At 59.6% G+C, this 21,276-nt stretch overlaps 2 protein-coding genes across 3 annotated transcripts; one reads left to right on the top strand and one right to left on the bottom strand.

Annotated features, from left to right (window-relative positions):
- The first annotated feature begins 4,328 nt into the window (after positions 1-4,328).
- On the top strand, positions 4,329-10,918 carry Slc2a6 (solute carrier family 2 member 6). Of its 2 annotated transcripts, XM_046465578.2 has the most exons (10): positions 4,329-4,494; positions 4,969-5,131; positions 6,215-6,421; positions 7,010-7,109; positions 7,628-7,839; positions 8,048-8,200; positions 8,830-8,938; positions 9,267-9,452; positions 9,618-9,763; positions 10,300-10,918. In XM_046465578.2, exons 1-10 carry the CDS (start codon positions 4,403-4,405, stop codon positions 10,450-10,452), a joined length of 1,521 nt encoding a protein of 506 aa, XP_046321534.1. In that variant the 5' UTR covers positions 4,329-4,402; the 3' UTR covers positions 10,453-10,918. The 2 variants fall into 2 exon arrangements, with proteins under 2 accessions (XP_046321534.1, XP_046321535.1); XM_046465579.2 differs by lacking the exon at positions 8,048-8,200.
- Positions 10,919-11,265: 347 nt separating this feature from the next.
- On the bottom strand, positions 11,266-21,188 carry Cacfd1 (calcium channel flower domain containing 1). Its single transcript, XM_046465599.2, has 5 exons — positions 20,583-21,188; positions 17,563-17,635; positions 16,004-16,129; positions 13,744-13,851; positions 11,266-13,299 (listed from the first exon to the last, which is right to left on the bottom strand). The coding sequence occupies exons 1-5, from the start codon at positions 20,785-20,787 to the stop codon at positions 13,209-13,211; spliced, it is 603 nt and encodes a 200-aa protein (XP_046321555.1). The 5' UTR covers positions 20,788-21,188; the 3' UTR covers positions 11,266-13,208.
- Between the last annotated feature and the right edge of the window lie 88 nt (positions 21,189-21,276).

The raw sequence follows: 21,276 nt of genomic DNA on the forward strand, positions 1-21,276 counted from the left end.
CTGGTACCAAAAGAAAAAGGAGGGGGGGGGGAGAATGAAAGAAAGAAAAGAAAGAAGGAAGGAAGGAAGGAAGGAAGAAAGAAAGAAAGAAAGAAAGAAAGAAAGAAAGAAAGAAAGAAAGAAAGAAAGAAAGAAAGAAAGAAAGAGAAAATGACTTCAGACACACTCCCTGACCCCGGCCACTCCAAAGGGCCATCAAACAGACGGTGCAATTCTACCTTTAAACCACAAGGTGGCGGCCAAGACCAACACATCCTCCCTCTGCCCACCTTGGCCTCCAGCTTCCTCCAAGGGCTCTCGGGTCTCTGCGGTAGGGGAGCCCCCGATGCAGAGCAGACCAAGGAAGGCCCTCCTTAGTGCCAGGCCTCCCTAGTGCCCAGAAGTGGATATTGCTATCTCACCTGAAGCCTGGGAAAACCAGCCCCAGAGGGAGAAGGGACCTGCCCACTGGCACACAGCCTGAATGGGAACCTCCACGTCCCCGTTCACTGACTGATTTCACAAAGGGCTGGGGGTCACTTGGTTTTATCCGCAGTACCCAGAATGGCCTTGCAAAGACAAGGACATGGTCAAGGCCCCACAGCAACCTGGGGAAGGAGGCCAGTTGAGCCTGATCTGGCAGAGGGCTCGGGGCCTGAGCTCGTGGACCACCACAAGATTGACTCTGGAGCCAAGATCCTGCAACATCAGAGTGCAGCACCCACCAGGGACACCAGTGGACAGGGGCTGAGTGGGGTTTGGCTCTGGTCGGGAAGGGAAGGCAGGCCGCGCGGCCACCCACCTGGGAACCCGGGTTAGCAGGAGGTCCGGCAGGGCCTGCCCCATACCAGCCAGGCTGACAGCAGGAGGAACAACAGGGTGAGAGCCGCCGCCAAGGTCACTGAGGGAACCAGGTCAGAGTCCTCAGGACCAGGCATGGCATCACCAGGGGCGTCTCTGGGGGCCTGGGGGGCCCCCGACAGCTGGGTGCCAGAGACCTTCTCCCCTGGGGGTCCTGGGCGACCCATCTGTGGAAAGGAGGGATGGAGAGGCAGGTCCTCCTCTGGATGAGCCCCTTGGCCCAGCCTCGGCCTCCCCTCCTGTCCCACTATCTCAGGGAGCCCTGCTGGAGAGCATGGGCCAGAGCAAGGGCCCTACGGTTCCCACAGGTGGCCCAGGACAGTGAGACCTGAGCCTCTGCTCTGCTCTGTAAGGTGGGGATGAAGGCCACAGGGAGATGGCAAGGACCAGCTGAGACCCCCCCCCCACTTCGCTCCCACCTCCTTACCGTCCCCAGAGACAATGGAGTAGAAAGTCAGGCCCAGCCCATGGCCTCCTCCAGAGTGTGGCCCCAGCGCCAGGGTCCTGGAATGCAGCTGGGCCAGTGCCCAGCACGTAGAGGCTGTCAGACTGGTATGAGGGGACCTTTGTAGAGCCTGAGAGAGAGCTGCCTGCAACCAGTGCCCTCTGACAGCACAGCGCCCCAGGTGGCCACCAGGTTATAGCTCGGCCAGAGAGGAGGCCCCTCAGAAGCCCCGGAGGTGGGCAGAGGCCATAGTGACAGCTCAAGACCACCAAAGTGGCAGGACCCTTCTCTGGACAGGGACAGAGTTCAAACTGGGTCATGGTCAGGGATGGCCTCTGCCCCAGGACCGGGCCCTCAGGCTGGACCCCAGGCCCCTCCGTTGACCCAGGTATGTTCATAAACCTAGAAGTTCCACGCTCTGGAGGGCCCCCCCACTGCCACACTCCCCAGGGACATGCCTTGGCAGGCAGCACCCTTCTTTCCTGGATAGAACCCACCTCCTGGGGCTGAGCTGCAGGAAATGGGGGACCCAGCCAGGAGCTGCACCTCCACCTCACTGTGGTGTGTCCAAGGCAGGGGGGCAGCAGATGTCCCAGGTCACAAAGCAGAGAAAGGGGCCCTCTCCCAGGCCAGCCTCTAAACTGGGGCTCCCCACACAGGGGAGTAGAGGCTCAGGAAGGACAGAAGGCTCTCAATTCAGGTCAGTGAGGGGCTTCCAGGCGGCTGAGTGTCTGGACCTGAGCAGGAGCAGAGAGGGGGAGAAACCCCTCCCCCAGAGGCCAGGTCCCCAAGCACCCAGAATAAAAGAGGTGGCAAGCCCACCAGGGGGAGGGCATCAATAGGCCTTCAAGGCCCCCAAAAATGACCCTTGAAGAAGGAAACTACCCTTTGAGGACGAGGATGCCACCTCAGTGTTCATCGTGAACAGAAACAGCCTTGAGAGGTTCACGGGCACCAAGGGCCGCCCCCCAGCAGCCTCACAGTGGTCCATCAAAAGTAGGAAGGACAGACTGCTGTCCCCCCATGCCACATCACACTGCACAGCAGGGGAAGGAGCAAACCTGGGGACCACAACAGGGAAGAGTCCAGGACACCCAACCAGAGCCAGTCAGGAGGGAGCACTGCCTGGGGCTCCCTCCTAGGAAGCCTGGCAGAAGGACCTAAGCTAAGACAGGGGACAGCAGCCGCTTCCTGGCTTCCTGCGGAAGGAGAAGGGCAGGCGGACCTCAGGAGGCCCAGAGAACTCCAGGGTGAGGGGAAAGCCCCCATCGGGATGGACAGGCCGTCACGTCCATCACAGGTACACAAGAGGAGTTCATTCTGTCCTCTGTGAATCCCACCTCGATAAAGTTGATTTTTAAAAAATACATTAAAAAGAGCCAGGAAAAAATAATGATTCCATTTCTACAAGGTTCAAGAGCAGGAACTCTAACCCATGATGCAGGGGGAAGGACGTCTTGTAGGGGTGATCTAGGGCTTCCTCCCAGGTTACTGGAATCTCGTTCCTGACTAGGATGACCAGGGGCACTTGCCAGCCCCCTCTCTGAGCCCACCCTTGAGGTTTGTTCTCTCTTGGTTCTGAAAGATGGGGTAGCCCTGAAGAAGGCCCCAGGAGCTCACCCTTCACCAGGCTGCCTGGGCCACAGCCTGTGTTTCAGGTGAGGAAAAAACACTTAAACCATTTTTGTGAAGTGGAGACATAACCACCGTGTGCAGCCCCAGGGCCACTGGAGAGACCTGGGAAGCAGAAACTAGCGTGCCCTAGAGTGCCCGCCCGCAGGAGGGCTCGGAGGGAGGGATGTGGTTTCCCTGTGGCTACTTTCTCTATTGTTCCACTACAGTTGTGTTTCTATTATAAGAAAAGGGAATTGAAACTTTTTTTTTTGGGGGGGGGGGCACAGAGGTACCTGGGTTAGCTTAACCACTGAGACACATCCCCAGTGCCTCACCCCCCACACCTTTTTAAAAAAATTATTATTTTGAGACAAGATCCTGCTAAGTCCTTAGGGATTCATTAACATGCGGAGACTGGCCTTGAACTTGTGATCCTTCTGCCTCAGTCTCCCCAGCTGCGGGGATTACAGGTGTGTGCGGGTCAGCCAGAATTGAAACTCAAAAAAGAAAAATAGATAAATAAAAAGCTTTACTATTTTGATAGCTAAAATTTGGAAAGAACCCAACCCAACTGTTCAACAACAAAGAATCAGTTTTAAAACCTGCGCGATCACTCGTCCATCAGGAGGGGAAGTGACTCAGCCCCCCTGCTGAGAAAGTCCAAAGGGAACTAACTGGACATACCATTGCAATTTTCTTTACTTTCAATTTTATCTTTTGAAAACAGGCTCCCAAGGAAGTTTCCGTTTCAGTTTTTATTTTTAACTTTTATATTATTTCTAGGATGATTTGGAACAAGCCCAACTTATGCTTGGCTCCCTTTCTTCCTCGAAATAGAGAAACTCGCATTTTCCTTCTGTTTCTTCCATGGCTTTTCCTTGCTCTCGGTCCTTCTCCTTAGGGCTGCGCCCTCCCCGCCCCGGGCTAGGCCCCTCTCCCTGCGCTCCCCTAACTGCCTCCGCCCAGTCCCTCTTCCCCCTGCCTTCACCCCACGCATCCTCTGGCTGCCCTGGAAGCCCAGCCTGATTCACTTGGTCACCCAATGGGGAGGAAGCCAGGGACAGAGGCGACACTGCGACGCGTATGGCAGGTGGAGTGGAGAGCAGTCAGAGCGAGACGAGCGTTCGCTGTGTGACCTTGGCGAGCGGCTACGCCTCTCTGTGTTTCCGTCTCCTCTGCAGAACTCGATGCACCGCTGGGTTGGGCCCGGGACGGCTCCGCCAGGGCACCCCCACCACTCCACCCTCGCCTGCTCGGGCGCGGCTTTCCGCTGCAGAGCGGCGACCTAGCGCGGGCGGCGGCCGCGCCCGGCCGGATCGGCATCCCACCATCTACGGGCGTGCGGCTGCCCCATTGGCCGGCGCGGCTCTGCAGGGCCGCCCCATAGCCAATCGCAGCTGAGGGGGCGGGGCCTGGGCGCGCCGGCCGCGATTTGCGGCCCCCGCGGATGCTGCAGCGCTGGCCTGGCCGCGTCCCGCTGGCTGGAGCGTGCTCGCGCGGGCCATGCAGGAGCCCCTGCTGGGAGCTGAGGGCCTGGACTATGACACCTTCCCCGAGAAGCCGCCCCCGTCGCCCGGAGAGAGGGCGCGGGTCGGGTGAGAGTCGCTGGGCATGGGGGACGGGCGGGGACTGGGCGAGGTGGCTCTGGTCGCTCCAGCGGGCGCTGGCTCCACCCTGGGTCCCCACCTTTGGTGAGTTGCCACCAGGACCGTTTGGATCCTTTCTGCCCTCATGTACCTAACCTTGCTTAAGAAGCTGGTTCTCCTTAGGGAAGGGACCATCCGAAAGAGTGACAGCCCAGCTGTCATAGACAGGGAGAGGGTGAGGGACTTGCCTAAGGCCACAGAGAAAGCTTTCAGAAGCAGAGCTGGGGGCAAAACCCAAGCTTCCTCTCCTGGAAAAAAGTACCACAGCCACAGGCTGACGCCCTGGGAATTTCCAGGTGGCAGCACTCAGGCCCTGGGGAGGTGTCAATCTGACCAGTCCGGCAGCCACTGGGCTCAGGAGAGTCAGCAGCTCAGGGAAAAGAGACTCAGACCCTGATTCTTTTGTCCCACCCCCACCACCAGGGCCCTGCAGAACAAAAGGGTGTTCTTGGCCACCTTTGCTGCGGTGCTGGGCAATTTCAGTTTTGGGTATGCCCTGGTCTACACGTCCCCTGTCATCCCAGCCCTTGAGCACTCCTCAGACCCAGATCTGCATCTGACCAAAACTCAGGCATCCTGGTTTGGGGTAAGGACCATGCTTGAAGCTGGAAGGAGTGGGGTAGGGGAGCATGAACCCTCTGAGCTTTGCCCACTGCTAGGGATTCCCCAAGAGCCCTCCTTGGGGCCCTCTCCAGGGCCCCAGTCCACCCCCTCCCTCACACACTCCTGGCTGCTGGTTGGTGGGGGGAGGCCAGATCATAGCAATGAACCAGGGAGTGAAAAGCCAATGGAGAAAACCTGGGACAGAACAGGTATGGTGCCCCCAAGGTCTCCCAGAGGGTGAGGGTTCCCCAGGCCCGCAGTCAGGCTGCCACAGCAGACACCCCTCTGGATGGATGGAGGGGACAGGGGTATCAGGTGCCAGTGGGACGAGGCACCAGCTGGGAAAGATCAAGATCTCCAACAGCAGCATCCAGAGGCCATGGGCGGAGAGGAGAGGAGGACACCCTGGATTCTAGAATTAAAATCTAGATAGCCTCAGATTCCAATCACAGCTTGGTGGCTAAGAGGAAAAGACCCAGTGTTTACTGAGCACTTTGTGCCAGGTCTGTGTGGACACTTGGCCGACCTGTGAGGTGGGTTCTGTGGTTCTCCCATAATACAGCTGGAGGGGCTGGGGATAGAGCTCAGTTGGTAGAGTGCTTGCCTCACATGCACAAGGCCCTGGGTTCAATCCCCAGCACCACAAAAACAAAACAAAACAAACAAAAAACATAATACATCTGGAGAAACAGGCTGGCACAAGCTAAACCTGGTGCCCACGCCCCACTGCTGATGAGTAGTGGTGTTGAGGCTGGGTCCTAGCCACCATCTTCAGGGAATCCAGGAACATCCTGGGACCTTCAAGTCAGAGTCCCCTATGTTAAAATATTAGACTGAGAACCACTGTAGATATGTGGCCCCACCTCCTCCCTAGGGCAAGACCCCTAAAATTTAAATGGTTGTGCGCATGCTGCCTGCACACTTGCGGAGACTGGAGGCTTACCATCATAGTGGGCCTGGGTCTGGGGCTCGCTCCTGGGGTTGCCTGGGGAAGAAGCTGCCCCTGGCTCTGATGGGGTGGGGGTGCTCCCGGCCCCACACACATGCCTGCGCCCCTTCTCTACAGTCTGTGTTCACCCTGGGAGCTGCTGCTGGGGGCCTCAGTGCCATGGTCCTCAATGACCTCCTGGGCCGGAAGCTCAGCATCATGTTCTCTGCGATCCCCTCTGCGGCGGGGTACGCGCTCATGGCAGGTGCCCATGGCCTCTGGATGCTGCTGTTGGGGAGGACACTCACTGGCTTTGCTGGGGGACTCACGGCGGCCTGCATCCCGGTAAGGCCAGGACCTGTCCCGCTGCCTTGGCATGGCCACTACTTGCTTAGGTCTTCTGGCCTCAGGCCTATGGTCAGTGAGAATGTGCTTGCTGTCCCCTCTGGCTGCCCAGGGAGCCTCTGCTCACCACCCCCCACCAAGGTCCCTGATTTCAGGAAACTGTCCCCATCCTGGACTCCCCCTACTTCCTACCCTGTTTCTTGACCGCAGTCAGATGCATTTCTCAACTGGAGAAGACCCACATTGAGCAATGGGGAAGTCCCTGCCCCATACCTGCCCTGGCGTCTTGTCGTCGTCTCATCTACCCATACCCAGTCAGCACCCTGATGAGGTCAGGGTGGGGACGAAGGTCACTGAGGAAGACACACCTGCTCAGCCCCTAGGTCTGGGTGCCCCCCAGACCCATGACTGCCCAGCCTCCATCCCCACTCAGAGCTGAGTCATCCCACTGCCTTGCAGTCAGGAAGCTGAGGCTTGAGAGTATGCAGCAGTAGCGGGTCACCCCAGCAACCTCACCTCCCAAGGCTCACAGGGGCACTTGCCCTGTGAGCGTGCTCTCCAGAGCCTGGCCAGATGAGTGTCTTGCAGGTGTACGTATCTGAGATCGCCCCTGCTGGTGTCCGTGGGGCCCTGGGGGCCACGCCGCAGCTCATGGCAGTGTTCGGATCGCTGTCTCTCTACGCCCTTGGCAAGTATCCTGCACCTTGCAGACTCAGGGGAGCACTGCAGACTTTGGAAAGGGAAAGGACATGCCCAGAAGGAACCCAGGGCTTAGAGGCAAGAGACCTGGTCCCCTGTGCCAGTGGGCCACCACCCCACCCTGTCCCCATATTCATGAGGCCCAGTTCCTGGCTGGGCAGTGAGGGCATCTGGACCAGCAGTCTGGGTCACCTTCGAGCAGTAGGAGGCCTCAGTCATGAACAGCTAAGGTGGACCAGTGTAGGGGAGAGCCTCGTGCAGCAGCCTGGGCAGGTGGCGTGGAGGCCTGGGCCTGGCCTGCCCACCCTGTCCCTCCCCTCCTCTGGCCCTTCAGACCCTCCCAGGACCTCTTGCTACATGCCAGGGGCCAGGCACTCCCCACAGCTCCTCCCTGCCTCCATCACAGACCAGGGCATTCAGGGAAGGACTCAACTCACAGGGCAGATGAGGCTGTCCAGAGGCTGCAGTGCAGGGGCTGTGTGTGTCTGCCACGCTCCCCTCCTCCAGGCCTCCTGCTGCCCTGGCGTTGGCTGGCCGTGGCCGGGGAGGGGCCTGTGCTCGTCATGGTCCTGCTGCTCAGCTTCATGCCCAACTCGCCGCGGTTCCTGCTCTCCCGCGGCAGGGACGAGGAGGCACTGCAGGCACTGACCTGGCTGCGCCCAGCTGATGCAGACGTCCACTGGGAGTTCGAGCAGATCCAGGACAATGTCCGGAGACAGGTGTGTTTGGGGGCTGGGTCTGGTGGACCCACCCCAGGCACCTGTGGTTCCATGTGGCCTGAACTAGTTACTAGGCCTCTCCCAGGTTGCTTTTCTTGGAATAAGGTGGTTACAGCTGACCCAGAGCTGGGGCTGTCTCCATCAGCGGGGTCTCCCCAGCCCCAAGAGTGGCCAGTGCAGCTCCCTCAGCAACGGCCTTGTGTTCCAGAGCAGCCGAGTGTCGTGGGCGGAGGCCCGGGACCCCCACATATACCGGCCGGTGCTCATTGCCCTGCTCATGCGTTTCCTGCAGCAGCTGACAGGCATCACGCCCATACTGGTCTACCTGCAGCCCATCTTCGACAGCACAGCCGTGCTGCTGGTGAGCGCCTGCCTGAGTCCAGGTGGGCTGGCGGACCGGCTCAGCCCCGATCCCCAGCCCCAGGCCCTGCTGTGCCAGAGTTCGGGCATGCACACCCTCATGTGTGGAGGCCAAAGGGTTCTTCCTGTCTCTGGGCCACGCACCTGCTCTCAGAATTTGTTTTTAAGTAAAGTTTAAATGGTTTTAAATAAATTATGCAAGATGATGGAGGAAACTGATTTAATAGAAACGCAGCACCACCACCCCCATACCAGGATTCTGCTTAGAGCCCTGCTGGCTCCTCAGGGAGGCTGCCACTTTCCTGGGACACCAGCTGCCCCTGTGGGAGGGAGATAGCAGCAAGGCTGCCAAGACCCCTGTCCAGACGCAGTGGAGAGGATTTGAGAACAGCAGGTTTCCTGGGGCAGTGGGCTCAGTGGTGAGCATGGCAGATGTGCCCTGCTGGGAACCCCAGGGTGGTGTGCAGAGGAAGCGCCTGGCACACAGCAGGCACTCGGCACTCCAGGGTAGCTGTGACTGTGGCCTTGGGTCTGAGCACCCTGCAGGGCCTTAGGCAATCAGGTGGGATGAGAAGCAGGGACAGGAGCAGCAGGCCAGTCCTCTCAGCCTCAGGGGTCTCCTCCCCACAGCCCCCCAAAGATGATGCAGCCATTGTGGGAGCCGTGAGGCTTCTGTCCGTGCTGATCGCAGCCTTCACCATGGACCTGGCTGGCCGCAAGGTCCTGCTCTTCGTGTCAGGTGAGGCTCTCTGCCCCACTCCTCCCCTCCCACCCACAGCGTCTCTACCCATTGCCACTTGTGCCAGAGCTAGGGCACAGCCACCTGGGGCCTCCCCAGCACCTGGCACCAGCCAGCTGCTCCGGAAAGCCTGCTGGAGCTCGGGTGAGCAACGCACCGGGGGTGAGGGGAGCCCAGACCAGGGCTGGCAGTGCGTGTGCTACCCTGTGGGAGGCCTGTCCCAAGCCAGCCATGCTGCCCGGCTCAGGGTGCCACAGAGCATGACAGCTCCCCCAGGAAAGCCATGGCTCAGAGGGTCCTGGCCCCCGAGGGCCACCTGTGTCCACAGCAACCATCATGTTTGCTGCCAACCTGACGCTGGGGCTGTATGTCCAATTTGGTCCAAGGCCTCTGGCCCCCAACAGCACTGTGAGCCTCGAGACCCTGTCCTTGGCGGGCACAGAGCAGCCCCCCACCACACCCACCAGCTACCTCACTCTGGTGCCCCTCCTGGCCACCATGTTCTTCATCATGGGTAGGACTGGGATTCCTGGGGGTGGGGTGATGGCCTGGGTGAGGGGCTGTCTCACGGGTGAGGCAGGGGCCGTACTGCTGTCCTGTTTGTCTGCTGAGGGGGGAGGCTGGAGAGGTGGGGACAGACCCGGTGTGCCCCCCCCGCCACTCTCCCCTCTCCTGGCAGGCTATGCCATGGGCTGGGGGCCCATCACTTGGCTGCTCATGTCAGAGATCCTGCCCTTGCGTGCCCGTGGCGTAGCCTCAGGGCTCTGTGTGCTGGTCAGCTGGCTCACCGCCTTCGTCCTCACCAAGTCCTTCCTGCTGGTGGTGGTAAGTGTTTGCCATGGGCCCCTGTGTGGTGCCAGGCCTTCTGCGAGGTGACCCAACCCCACAGTGTTCAAGGGAGAAGAGCACGTGCCCCTTACTAGAAGGCTGAGGATGGTCAGGGCGCAGCACACCAAGGCCCCTGTGTTTTAAGATACGAGAATGAGTTGGGGAACTGTCCTGAGAAGTCAGGTCCCCTCCAGGCCAGGACACAGCCTGGAGCTCTGCCAGCAGCCGAGAGTGCAACATCCACACTCAGGCTTGCCATCCCAGGCGCTGCCCACTCACCAGCCCACCTCCTGCTGCAGCCAGCAGGCCCTGGTGGCACCAGAACCAGCCCTGCTCCAAAATCCCACGAGCAGCTGACTGGAGCGGCCTGGGCCAGGGCAGAGCACAGAGCTGGGTGCACACTGCTGCTAGAGGGTGCAGAGCGGAGCCTCCAGGAACACCTAGACCAGCCCCAAGGGGACCCCCAGGGAGGCAGGTCCTGGGAGAGGCCCCACAGACCTCCTGTGTGACCCACCTTCTGCTCCCCCCCTCAGAAAGCCTTCAGCCTCCAGGTGCCCTTCTTCTTCTTCGCGGCCATCTGCCTGGTGAGCCTAGTGTTCACGGGCTGCTGTGTGCCTGAGACCAAGGGCCGCTCCCTGGAGCAGATCGAGTCCTTCTTCAGCAGGAGGAGGTCCTTCCTGCACTAGGCCAGGGATCTACCTGCCAGGTGGCCAGGCCTCCTTGGTGGCCACAAACCCATGCCCTGCAGCCGGGACGCGGCGCAGCCGTCACTCCTATGAGCCGCAGCACAGGGCCAACCAGGACCTGCTTCTGACTGGACAGGCAGCACGCTCCGGCTCAGGCGGCCTGCAGGAGGTGGCGCAGACCTGCTGGCTCTCAGGCTGGCCCTTGGAGTGTGCCAGGCCGTGTGGAGGACAGAGCAGCACGGAGGTGGCATTGGCTCAGCACAGGAACATCGTCACTTAGCCTCCTCCAGGCGTCTTGCTGTGGACAGGAGGGTCTGTGGACATCATGCAGCAACACATGCCCTACTTCCAGAGTCCAGGGCACAGGACAGCCACTTGCCCCACATCAGCCCCACCTCAGGGATAGGGGCAACCATCTGCAAACTGTGTTCACCCTATTTACAAAAATAAATAAGTTGGGCCTGCAGCCCTATGGAGGAAGGAGTGGGGTCTTTAGCTGGAGGAGGCTCCCCACCTCTGCAGGCAGGCCAGACCAGACACCGGCCACGGCTTCAGAGCCTGCTGGCCCAGTAGGGCCCTAAATTCATGGTCACTCTGGACTTGAGCTCAGTGCAGCAGAGAGGAAGGAGGGGCAGTGTGGTGGGTCCACCTTGGGGCCTGGCTCTTCCTGGTGTGTCACCTTGGAGCCCCTTTCCCCGTCTAAGCAGGCTGACAGGGCCTTACTCCTGGGCCAGCAGCTCCTGCTCCGCCGTCATGGACACGGGTATCCCTACTGCTGACAGACGCCAGAGACAGAAGGTAACAGCAGAGAGCAAGCGGAGGAACTGCAGCCCTGCTTTACTGCTCAAAATGCAGCCGCGTGGAGGAGCCCACCAGGAACGGGCACAGAGGAGGTGTGGGGCTGGAGTCCCAGTGATGTCCCCCGCCCCCAATGCGGGCCTCCAGAGCTGACTGCAGGCCACCTGGGAATCTCCTGGCAAGCAACACCCCACTCTGGCCTGTGACCAAGGCCCTCCTGCCTCCGACCCACCCTGTGGCCTGCCCAGCCCAGCAATGGGTTTCCCCTCAAGGTGGATGTCACCTTCCTTAATAGCACAGCCAGTACCTCCTCTCCCTGCACCTGCAGCAAGGTCCCTCTGAAAGGGTTGGGGCCTGGCAGGAGTGACTCAAGCCCCACACCCAGACAAGTGAGCAGGGGGGCAGACAGGGCTGCTCCTCCCGGGAGGTAGACGGGTCTTACCACTGCACACACACGCATAGCCCTTTGAGCCCAGCATGGGCCTGAGGATGGTAGCCCTTAAGGAACCCTGAAGGCACGTGTCCCACCAACCTAGGACTGAGCCTGGCCGGGATCCTAGAGGGCCAAGGCCCACTCCAGACCCCACTGACGTGTCCTGGGGCAGTGCTGGGCAGAGGCCCTGCTCCCAGCCCCAAACTCTGCAGGCCTGCATGTTCCCCCTGGGAAACAGACCTGGGGCTGCTTTCCTGGGAGCAAGAGCCAGTCCCTGAGTTCTGGGGGTCCACTGCAGGCCCACCTGGGGGTCCACTGCAGGCCCACCTCTGTTTGGGAGGGAGGGAGACAGGGAGCTGGGCCCAGAAGCAGCGTTTTCCACAGCAGCCTATTCTGCCCAGGCCCGTCCAGGCATGGCCAGACCTTGTCAGACATATGCTTAGTGGCCAAGAGCCAATCTGCTAATCAAAGCAGGGTCAAGGCCAGAGGGCAGGAGGAAGAGTCAGCAGTGTGGCAGGAGGATGAGGGCCATGAACGGATACATCCAGGAGGGGTCCCCGCTTCCCCATGCGCCTGCATAGGGGCTTGTGCCTGGTGGCCTGGCACTGGGACAGGGGATACAGCTCTGTGGGGGAGATGGGCTCTGGCTTCTGCCCAGCTCTGCAAAGGCAGGAAGCTCCCCAGGGGCAGGCTGGCAAGCATACCTGAGGTGGACCAAGCTCAGTCCCTACTACAGGCTGCTGCAGCTGCTACCACCAACAGGACCACAGCAGAGGAGTGGGTGGGACCCTATAAGCACCCCTCCCCACCCCCTTAGCACCAGGGCCTGAGGTGGAGTGAGAGGCAGAAGCCAGCAGCCTGGGTCAGCTGAGAAGGCAGAGCAGCTAGGGTACCTGGAGGAGCCTGTCCAACATGCCAGGGACTGGGAGTGGGTCCACCTGACCAGCCAGCCACTGCCAGGCCTGCTGTGGGGGCAGGGGTGCATCTTGGGAGCACTATGGGCTCCCTCCCAGAGGACTGGCCATGTCCCTGGGCAGCAGCAGTCAGCTTGGAGACATTGTTCTCCCCAACCTCTGCCCTGAGGACAGGGAAACTGGGCAGGATTGGAACTCCACCTGCCAGGAGAGCTGGGAGACTTTCCCTATGCTTCAGTGCTCAGGCCTCAGGGACCTGGTTGGGGAGTCCAGAGCCCAGGTGACATGCCCCTCAACTCCCAGCCAGGGCCAGTGTGTCTGGGGGAAGCTGCTCCTAGGCTTGGGGTGGACCCTATCACGTGAGGCCTGCAGACCCACCAGAAGCCCAGTCCACTAAGCCAGGCTGGCAGGATCAGGCCAGGTGGCCACCCCCACTGCACTGAGATGGGCCATACAGCCCAGGCCCTGAGCACCAGCCAAGTCAGGGCCCCAGGCTTGGAGAACAGGCTGGCAGAAGAGGGTCAGGCAGCGGGGGGTCCTCTCCCAGGCTGTCCCATAGGGCTGGTGCTCTGCCTCCTCCATAGAAGCTCATGGACCCCACTGTGGACTCGTCACAGCTCCCCCTCCAGGGTCTCTGCCAGCTTCTCTTCGTCTGCCTGCTGCCTCTGCTGCTGGATCCGGGCATAGGAGATGGCATCACCCCTGGGGAGAGAGCGGGGGTGTCCTGCAGGGCCCAGCCTCAGGCCCAGCCCTCCTGGCTACCACCCAATCCAGGCATGACTGCAGGCAGAGCCTACTGGGCCTCTGGTTCCCCAGACAGAGGCTACTGCTAGGGGACAAAGGGCTGGTCACTTCTGAAACTGGCACAGGCTACCTGGATGTTGAGTTGAGAAAATCTATTCAGTCTGGGCTCTGCAGGGGGAGGGTGGCAACGGGATATGAGGAGTCTATACACTCTGGATGGACAGAGGCCAAGCAGAGTGACACGGGCCACCCAAAGGCCACCCAGTGGTCTCGCCTGCATTCCCTAGAGAACTGATGAGCCACTGGCAACCCCTTTGCCTCAACTCCCACAGCTGAACAACAGAGTCCACCCTCAGCCCTCCCCCCTGGACAGCAGGAGGCAGGAGGCCCACCCAGACGCACTTTTTGCCCAAGGCAGAGAGTCCATACAGCACCCCTGTGGCAAAGGCGATGGCATTGCCCAGCAGTGTGGTCAGGCTCAGGCTCATGATGATGGGGACGACGGCCATCCTAGGGAAGAGACAGAGGTCAAGGGGCACTGCCACTCTGTGCCACCACCATCCCTCCAGACTTCTGGTGGGGGGATGGGGAGAAGGATCCTCAGAAACCAACAGGGACACACATTCAGGTGGGGCTTCTGAAGCCATGGGGTAGCCCCAACAGGCTGCCAACACCTGTGCCTTACTGGGGTGAGGAGCCAAAGCTCTCATCAGATTCTCAGCAAGGTCTGTGACCTACAAAGAGTCCAAAGCCCTCCCTGTTCATAGAGAGAGGCTGTGCCCAGAGAATCTGTTCATAAAAACCCTGTGACCAAGTTGCTTAGTTCTAAGGCTCAGTCCTTTGCTGTGACATAAGGTCAGGCCTCAGCTGACCTGGGGCCTGGAAACCATAGGCACTGAGCAAGCACTGTTGTTAGGACAGTAAAACCAGCCGAAGCTTGACAGGTAGGGTCCCCACCTCAGACCCCTGGCCTCAGGCTCCTCAGTGCAGACCTGTGCAAGGCACAGCCCAGGCCAGTTCCCACCCAGCTGGGTGCCACCTGCCCTGTGGTCTGCTCTGGCTTTAAAATCCCAGCAGCTGATTCTTGATCCTGGCCACCAGAGCAGCAGTGACTCCTGGGTCAGCCAGGAAAATAGCTGTCCCACCTTCCTGAGAGGAGATCAGACTCCACCAGCTGCATGCCACCTGAGTTTCCATTCTAGATGTTACTGCAGCTGCACATTTAAAGTTACAGACTGTCTGACCTTGGCTTGCGATGGTTCAACTTAGGGTGTTTTTTTTTTTTTTTAATTTTACGATGGTGCAAAAGGGTTGCAGGCTCAGTGGAAACTGTGCTTAGAATCTGGGTTTTGATCCTTCCTAGGCTCTGGACACATGTCAGGGCATCATCTCATAATGTTCACATGGATGGCCACAAGGCTCTGCGCACACATGACGTCACTGAGCTGAGTGGTGGCACCTGGGTGCAGAACAGTGCATGCACACCTGACGTGCAGTGGATGTGTGGGCCAAGACCCCATCGTAAGTCCAGGCACCTCTGCAATAAAGTAGCAACGGAAACCACAGGAAGGGACAGCCCAGGGGAGACCTTCAAAATAAAACTCAAGGCAAACAACAGGCCAGAAAATATGTGCAGGAAATGTAAGGAGGTATGGGATCTTTAATAAAGAAACACACATAACCTGCTAAGTGATTCACTAACAGGCTGTGAAGTAACCAGAAAGTCCTCAAATAAGAAAATGCAGCTGGGCACAGTGGTGCACGCATGTAACCCCAATGGCTCAGGAGGCTAAGGCAGGAGGATTGCAGGTTCAAGGTCAGCCTCAGCCACCTAGCAAAGCTGTTAATAACCTAGTGAGACCCTGTCTCAAAAAAAAAAAAAAAAAAGGCCAGGGACATGGCTCAGTGGTTAACCGCCTCTGGGTTCAATCCCTAATACCAAAAAAAGGAAAAAAAAAAAAAGGGGTGGGGTCTCTGATCCTGTCATCCTTCACCATTCAGACATGGGAGGGCCTGCAGAAACCAGCGTTTGTGCTCTCAGGGGCAGGCTGCCAGGCAGCACTAGTCTGCACTTATCTTAAAGATAATCAGGAAGAATAACCAGCCTCCCGTGCAAAGGGCCTGCTCTCAGAGCTCCCGCCTAATGAGTTACTTGCAGGCAGTTCTGTCTGGTGACTCTGATGTGAAGAGCCACATACTGAACTTGTGGGAAACAGGAAAGTAGAAGCAAAGCACATTTAGAGGCCATGATGATTTCCAAGCCCCATCCTGCGTTTCCAGCTCTCATCAGGACGCCTAGGCCAACCAAGCTGCTGTGAAAGGCCACACAGCAAGGCCCCTTCAGATCCACATCTGCTAACTCCCCACCAAGGGACCGAACCCCCAGAGCCTGCTACTGTCTCACTGCACACAAAGCTGCAGGCACTTCAATCCCATCCATCTTTGACCCTCACAGACTGGATGCCCAGATGTGGGACCGCTAGGCCACACTCTTCAGCAGCCATCATGTAGTCATTCCACCCGAGGCCACCAAGTCCCACTCCAGAGAGGAAGCCCATGCACCAGCACCTGCCCCATCCACCCTCACCAGCGGCCCTTCTGGTCCTGTTGCCAGCAGGGTTTTGGGGAGCCGTGTCAGGGGCTCTGCCCAGCAGTCCCTCACCCACAGTAGAAGAGAGCCTTCTGCCAGGAGCGCAGCCGGTCCACCCTCTCAGCCACTGTGTTTGCAAACTCCACGAACTGGCAGCAGAAGGGCGCCTCACACAGCAACAGCACGAAGGCGTTCATGCTAGGGCAAGGGCGGGAGAGAGGGACAGCTGGGTGACAACCCGCAGCCAGGGGCAAACCAGCACCATGAGGAAGACCACCCTTCCCACCCAACCCAGGAAGTGCCCAGCTACTCCAGGGCAGGGAGCAGCTATCCCCAGGGAGCCTCTTCCAAGCACTTCACCCCCAGCTGTGCCCGCACACCCACGCCCCTGTCTGAACTGAGCACTCATGACGGAAGAGGCTGGCCGTCTGGCTCCGTCGTCCTTCTTGGCTGTGACAGAGGAACAAGACCCTCTCAAGTGGCACTGAGCCCGTAGCAAGCTCAGCCATGCAGAGTACCCACAGCTCCACCAGCTGGCAGCACTATCGCCACCATCACCTACATCACCACCCCAGGGAGGACAGACACCAGGCCACCCACAGTCAGGCAGGCGTGATGATGGGTGCCCGACCCCATGGAGTCCTGAGCCCAGGGACAGGTAGGCTAGGCAGACGCAGGGCCGTGGGAGCCCACACTGGGAGGAAGGTGCTCAAAGGCCTTCTACCCCAGCACGCTCACTGGGAGCAGCTGACCCCTGGGGCTTCTGCCCTGTCCCGTGGGTAATGGCCGGCTACCAGGCACTGAGCCCTGCGTGCCAGGCTGTCTGCCCAAGCCTGAAAGGAAAGTGCCATCAATACCTCTTTTACAGAGATGCAGCCTCAGGACCGGAATCCCGGGCAGGAATTTTCTTTTAACTCTTAGTCGCTGCCCTGGCCTCCAAGACAGCCCTGCATCCACCCAGGCCTCTGTGCCCAGTGGACCCTCCCATGCCCCACTCACCAGCCTCCACCCCTGCTGCTTCAGGCCAGCACAGGCCTCTGTCCCCCCCCCCACCTGCCCGAGTCTCCCCCAGGCCTGAGGTCTGAGGGCAGGGCCTGCCTCTCGTCCCGAGTGCCCCTTGCAGCCCCTCGTGGATACCAGCAAGTATACAGCACAGTGCCACACCATGTGCCAGAGCTGCACTGCGCCAGTCCCCACCCTGCCTGTGCCTGTCCGTGGGCAGGGGCTCGCCCGTGGCGTGGCAGCCCTGGCTCCTGCACAGCACAGGGCTGCTTCTCCCGCCGGACCGCCTCTGGCACTGCTCACCACCTCCCAGCAGCGCCGCCCTCTCCCAGCTCAGGCCAGCTCCCTCCTGGCCACCCTGACCACAGCCCTTCCATACTATAGCCCAGGAGCTCCCAGGGGGCAGGAACATCACGCTGGAAGAGGGGTCTGAAGAGCCCGACTCAACGGACGCTCAAGGACTGTTGACCATCTCAATTCTGCACCCAGGAAAGGCACAGGCAGGCATCCCCCGACTCCTCATTAAGAAACCTGAACGAGGGTGAGTGGGAAGGAGGACAAGGCCCGCGCAGTACCTGAAGTCCGCAGGCCCCAATCCCCGCCAGGCAGGACAGCCACGTGCTACTCACATCATCCACACGCCAGCGGCGATTTTCAGAGGGTAGATAGTGATGCAGCTGAAGAGTCCGGAGATGGCACAAGCTTGAAAGAAGCAGCACAGCAGGAGTCAGCAGGGAGGTGGCAGAGCTGATGGAAGGGCTGCCTGGGAGGCGCGGGGCGGCCCTGAGAACTCGGCTAGAGCTCAGCCGCCACTCAGCTCGAGGCTCCCTCTAAGCCAGGAGGCTGGAGAGGTGAAGCAGCTCGTCCAGGACCTCGGAGCTGGCCAGCTCCCGGCACTCGAGAGGACGTCCCCCACCTTCATTCTGAGGCCCGGAGGGACCTGTCCTCTGAATCCAGCCACCTCACGGGTGGTTAGGATTAAAGAATAAAGTCACTCAAAGGCTCAGGACAGAGCCTGAGTGAGGGCCACCTGTCTCCACTCATGGGCTGGCCATATAAGGAGTCCTCAGACTTGGAGTCCTTGGCTGGGACTTTGGGACAAGGGGCTCCTTCTCCTGTGTAACAGCCATCAGGACCAGAGAGACAGAAGTCGGCTCAGCTCTCTCTAGCAGCTGAGTGGCCTTCCCTGTATGTAGCCGACCTACCCGATGTGAGAACACCACAGGGCCAGAGGGGATGGCGTGTCCTCCCCTGCCCCGAATGTGGATCCCTGACGCCCCTCTCTTCCCATCTGCACCTCAGAGCAGAGGCTGTTGCACCCACTCACTCCTCTACCACGGCCCAGCTGCAGCAGGAGCTTCAGGAGCTGCCAGGCCATTCCAGGGAGCTGGGAGCTGGGTGGGAAGCAAGCCCAAGTGGTGGTCAGGAAAGGGCAGGAAGGGACACTAGCCCTCTGACACAGCAATCAGCAACCAGCTCATTAAACTTGCAGCAGCTCCTCTGCACCTGATCCCTCCACCTGGCCCTGGAATTCTGCCGTTTTCCATTTTCCCGTGTAACCCTATGCAGACGGTAGGCGATGCAGGAAGAAACCGGATAAGTGACCGGAACTGAGTGGGACTGCCTCCTGTGCCACACACTCAAAAGTGGCCCTTGGCATTCTTATCAACGTGCCTCAAGCAGCAAGGTTCCCCTAGGTCACAGATGCAGGGGACTGACTGCCCCTTCAGAGAGCCAAAGGATGGCATGGCTTCTGCCCAGGAGTAGCTGGGCTTGGTCTCACCTGAGCAGCCTGCTGCAGTCAGCATCCCCGCCTGCAGCCTGATGCTGCCCCCACTGCCCTTACAACACAGGCTTTGGGGAGGACCAGGTCCAAGACAGACAGACGGCTCCAGTCAGGAGTCCTTGACAATGTGCAGTTAATGGGTGTCCATCCAGGATTGCCAATGCCCACGTCTTCCGTGTTAAGGGGATGTTGCCACGCAACCCTCTCTCCTCCTGGCTAATCCCTCCAGATGGCCTTAGGACCGGGGTTAAGGCCCCTCCAACTCCCCAAGGCCTCTCAACTCAGGGAGGGCAACCCTACCCCAAAGTGACCAGCCAGGTGCACAGCCCTTGTAGAAACCCGTTACATCTCTAAAACAATCCATGTTGTATCTCTCCTTCCCCACTCCCTCTCCCTCTCGGGTGTGTGTGTGAGATGGGGGTAACGGGGGGATTGAACCCAGGGGTGCTCTACCACTAAGCCACATCCCCATTCCTTTCTTAATTCTAAGACAGGGTCTCCAACGTTGCAGAGGTTGGTCCCAAACTTGTGATCCTCCTGCCTCAGTGCACTGAGTAGCTGGGAGCACAGGTGTGCAACACTGCCACTCTAGAACACCTACATGTGTGCATTCTGCCCTGTGGTATACTATTTGGTACTCATAAGACAATGTCCCCCTCAAAATACACAGGTGCAGCAGACCCTTCAGGGTGTGGCACAGGTCTCCTGAAGTTTACTTGTGGCCCCAACACAGCACCAGTACTCTTGGGGCAACCCCACTTTGAGAAGAACAGGATTGGATGGGACTCCAGGGTCAACCTGGGAGTCAGGTAGGCCACGCTGACCAAGATGGAGGGAGGATGGCAACCTGCAAGCCATGATCAGGACCTTTCCTTTCTCCACCAGTGACCACTGCCACCCTCAGTAACGCCCACCTGATCTGCCAGGAAACAGCTAACTATCCTTGAGAGAATCTGACCTCCACCCCACCAACCTCTCCCAAATGGACAGGAGCTATGCCTTTGGATAGGAACTACCTTGCCTGCAGCAGGCTCCTAACCCTGCCTCATCCTGCCAGAACTTCCACCTCGCTCACCACAAGGCTGGGGCTTGCAGATGCCCAGGTGCTCCTTCTGGCAGGAGAGCAAAAGAGTTTGCCCCTGTAAGCCTCCAGCCCCCTGTGCCAAGCAGACACTGGAATCCCAGCAACTCCGAAGACCAGCCCAGCCCTGAAGCTCCAGGAAGTGACAGTGTTGATAGCAGACATGCCAATGGACTCCTATTTGCTTTGGAAGGCTGGCAACATGATCTTCACCTGTGTGGCGGATCTTCGCTCCTTTTGTCTTCTCTGAGCCTGTGCTAAGACAGCCCATTCTCCTGGTAACCTGAGGTTGGGGTGTGTGCCTGGCAGGTCTGGAGGGTAGAAGGAGGGCCACCGAGAGGCAGGGAGGACAGCATGAACAGAGTGGACCGCAGAGAGAATGGAGAGTGAGGATCCAAAGGAGAGGTTGCCTCCTTCTGCCCACTGTCCAGCCGCCCTCAGGGAACACCTGTCCCCTGCACAACATGACCCTCAGCAAACTTCCCAGTCAGTGCCTTCCTGCCACAGTCTGACCAGATCTGCACCCGCCCCACTTAGGAACAAGCTTTGCTCAAAGGTTGGGAACAGGTGTCCCACCTCGCCCAGGTGGGAAAGGGCAGGGCGACTTCAGGGAGACTCTGCTCCTCTTTTGATGGCCCCAGAACAGCCAACTCAGTCTCGGGGCCAAGCCCAGGCCCGAGGCCGGGAACCACCGCAACCCCGAGGGCGCCGGCTCCCAGCGGCTTCGCCACGTCTGGCGAAAACCTGACCCGCGCGGGTTCCTCCCCCGGCCGGGTACTCACAGATGGCCCCCAGCACGCCTGACAGGCGACACAGCCAACGGTACCACCAAGTCATGCCCTCCTCCTGCGCGGGCGGCGCGGGGCTGGCCGACGCCCCCGCAGCGCCTGAGCCGCTCATGCTGCCGCCGCGCCTCGGTGGAGCCCCGGACCGGCACAAAGACCGGTCCGCCCGCGCGCTGCCTTGTGGGAGAGGGTTCATTAGCATAGGAGGCGGGCCCGCCGGCGAGGTAGAGGGTTGGTGGATATTAGCATAGGGGCGGAGCCTGCCAGACAGGTGAACACTGGCATAGAGGGCGGGGAGAGGGATGGTTGCTCTTTACAAGGTGGGCGGGGCCTTCCAGCAATACAGGGTAGTGGAGATTGATGGATATTAGCATAAGGGGCGGTCCCGCAGAAGAGGTTGGCAGTTGACGGACATTAGCATAGAGGGCGGGGCTCGCAGGTACGCACGAAGGGCTGGGTATTCATTACGTGGGGGCGAGCCTGGCGGCAGCTGCACCTATACGTACCAAATCCTCCCACCTGGACTGACCTAGGAGGGAGGAGTGGGTCTTTGCGGAGTTGGGAGTGCGCCAGCCTCAGGACCCAGTCCAGACTCCACTCTCCCTGGCCTTTCCTGTTCCCTGAGTAGGAGGAAGACAACTGAAGGTGGCGAATGAATCCCCACCTTGGGGGTTTTCAAACCAGGTTTAGA

Source organism: Marmota monax, unplaced genomic scaffold, assembly GCF_021218885.2.
Source record: "Marmota monax isolate L192 unplaced genomic scaffold, Marmota_monax_Labrador192_F-V1.1 WCK01_AAM20220418_F8-fsc00167, whole genome shotgun sequence".
NCBI classification, from domain to species: Eukaryota; Metazoa; Chordata; class Mammalia; order Rodentia; family Sciuridae; genus Marmota; species Marmota monax.

What these genes read in the sequence shown, in the direction of transcription:
- Slc2a6 (XM_046465578.2), top strand. Translation starts at nt 4,403, where the DNA reads ATGCAGGAGCCCCTGCTGGGAGCTGAGGGCCTGGACTATGACACCTTC. An exon ending in GGAGAGAGGGCGCGGGTCGG is followed by an intron (nt 4,495 to 4,968) that starts GTGAGAGTCGCT and finishes CCCCACCACCAG; the next exon opens with GGCCCTGCAGAACAAAAGGG. An exon ending in ACAGCACAGCCGTGCTGCTG is followed by an intron (nt 8,201 to 8,829) that starts GTGAGCGCCTGC and finishes TCCTCCCCACAG; the next exon opens with CCCCCCAAAGATGATGCAGC.
- Cacfd1 (XM_046465599.2), bottom strand. Translation starts at nt 20,787, where the DNA reads ATGCTAATGAACCCTCTCCCACAAGGCAGCGCGCGGGCGGACCGGTCT. An exon ending in GCCGCTGGCGTGTGGATGAT is followed by an intron (nt 16,130 to 17,562) that starts GTGAGTAGCACG and finishes CCCTTGCCCTAG; the next exon opens with CATGAACGCCTTCGTGCTGT. An exon ending in AAGGCTCTCTTCTACTGTGG is followed by an intron (nt 13,852 to 16,003) that starts GTGAGGGACTGC and finishes TCTCTTCCCTAG; the next exon opens with GATGGCCGTCGTCCCCATCA.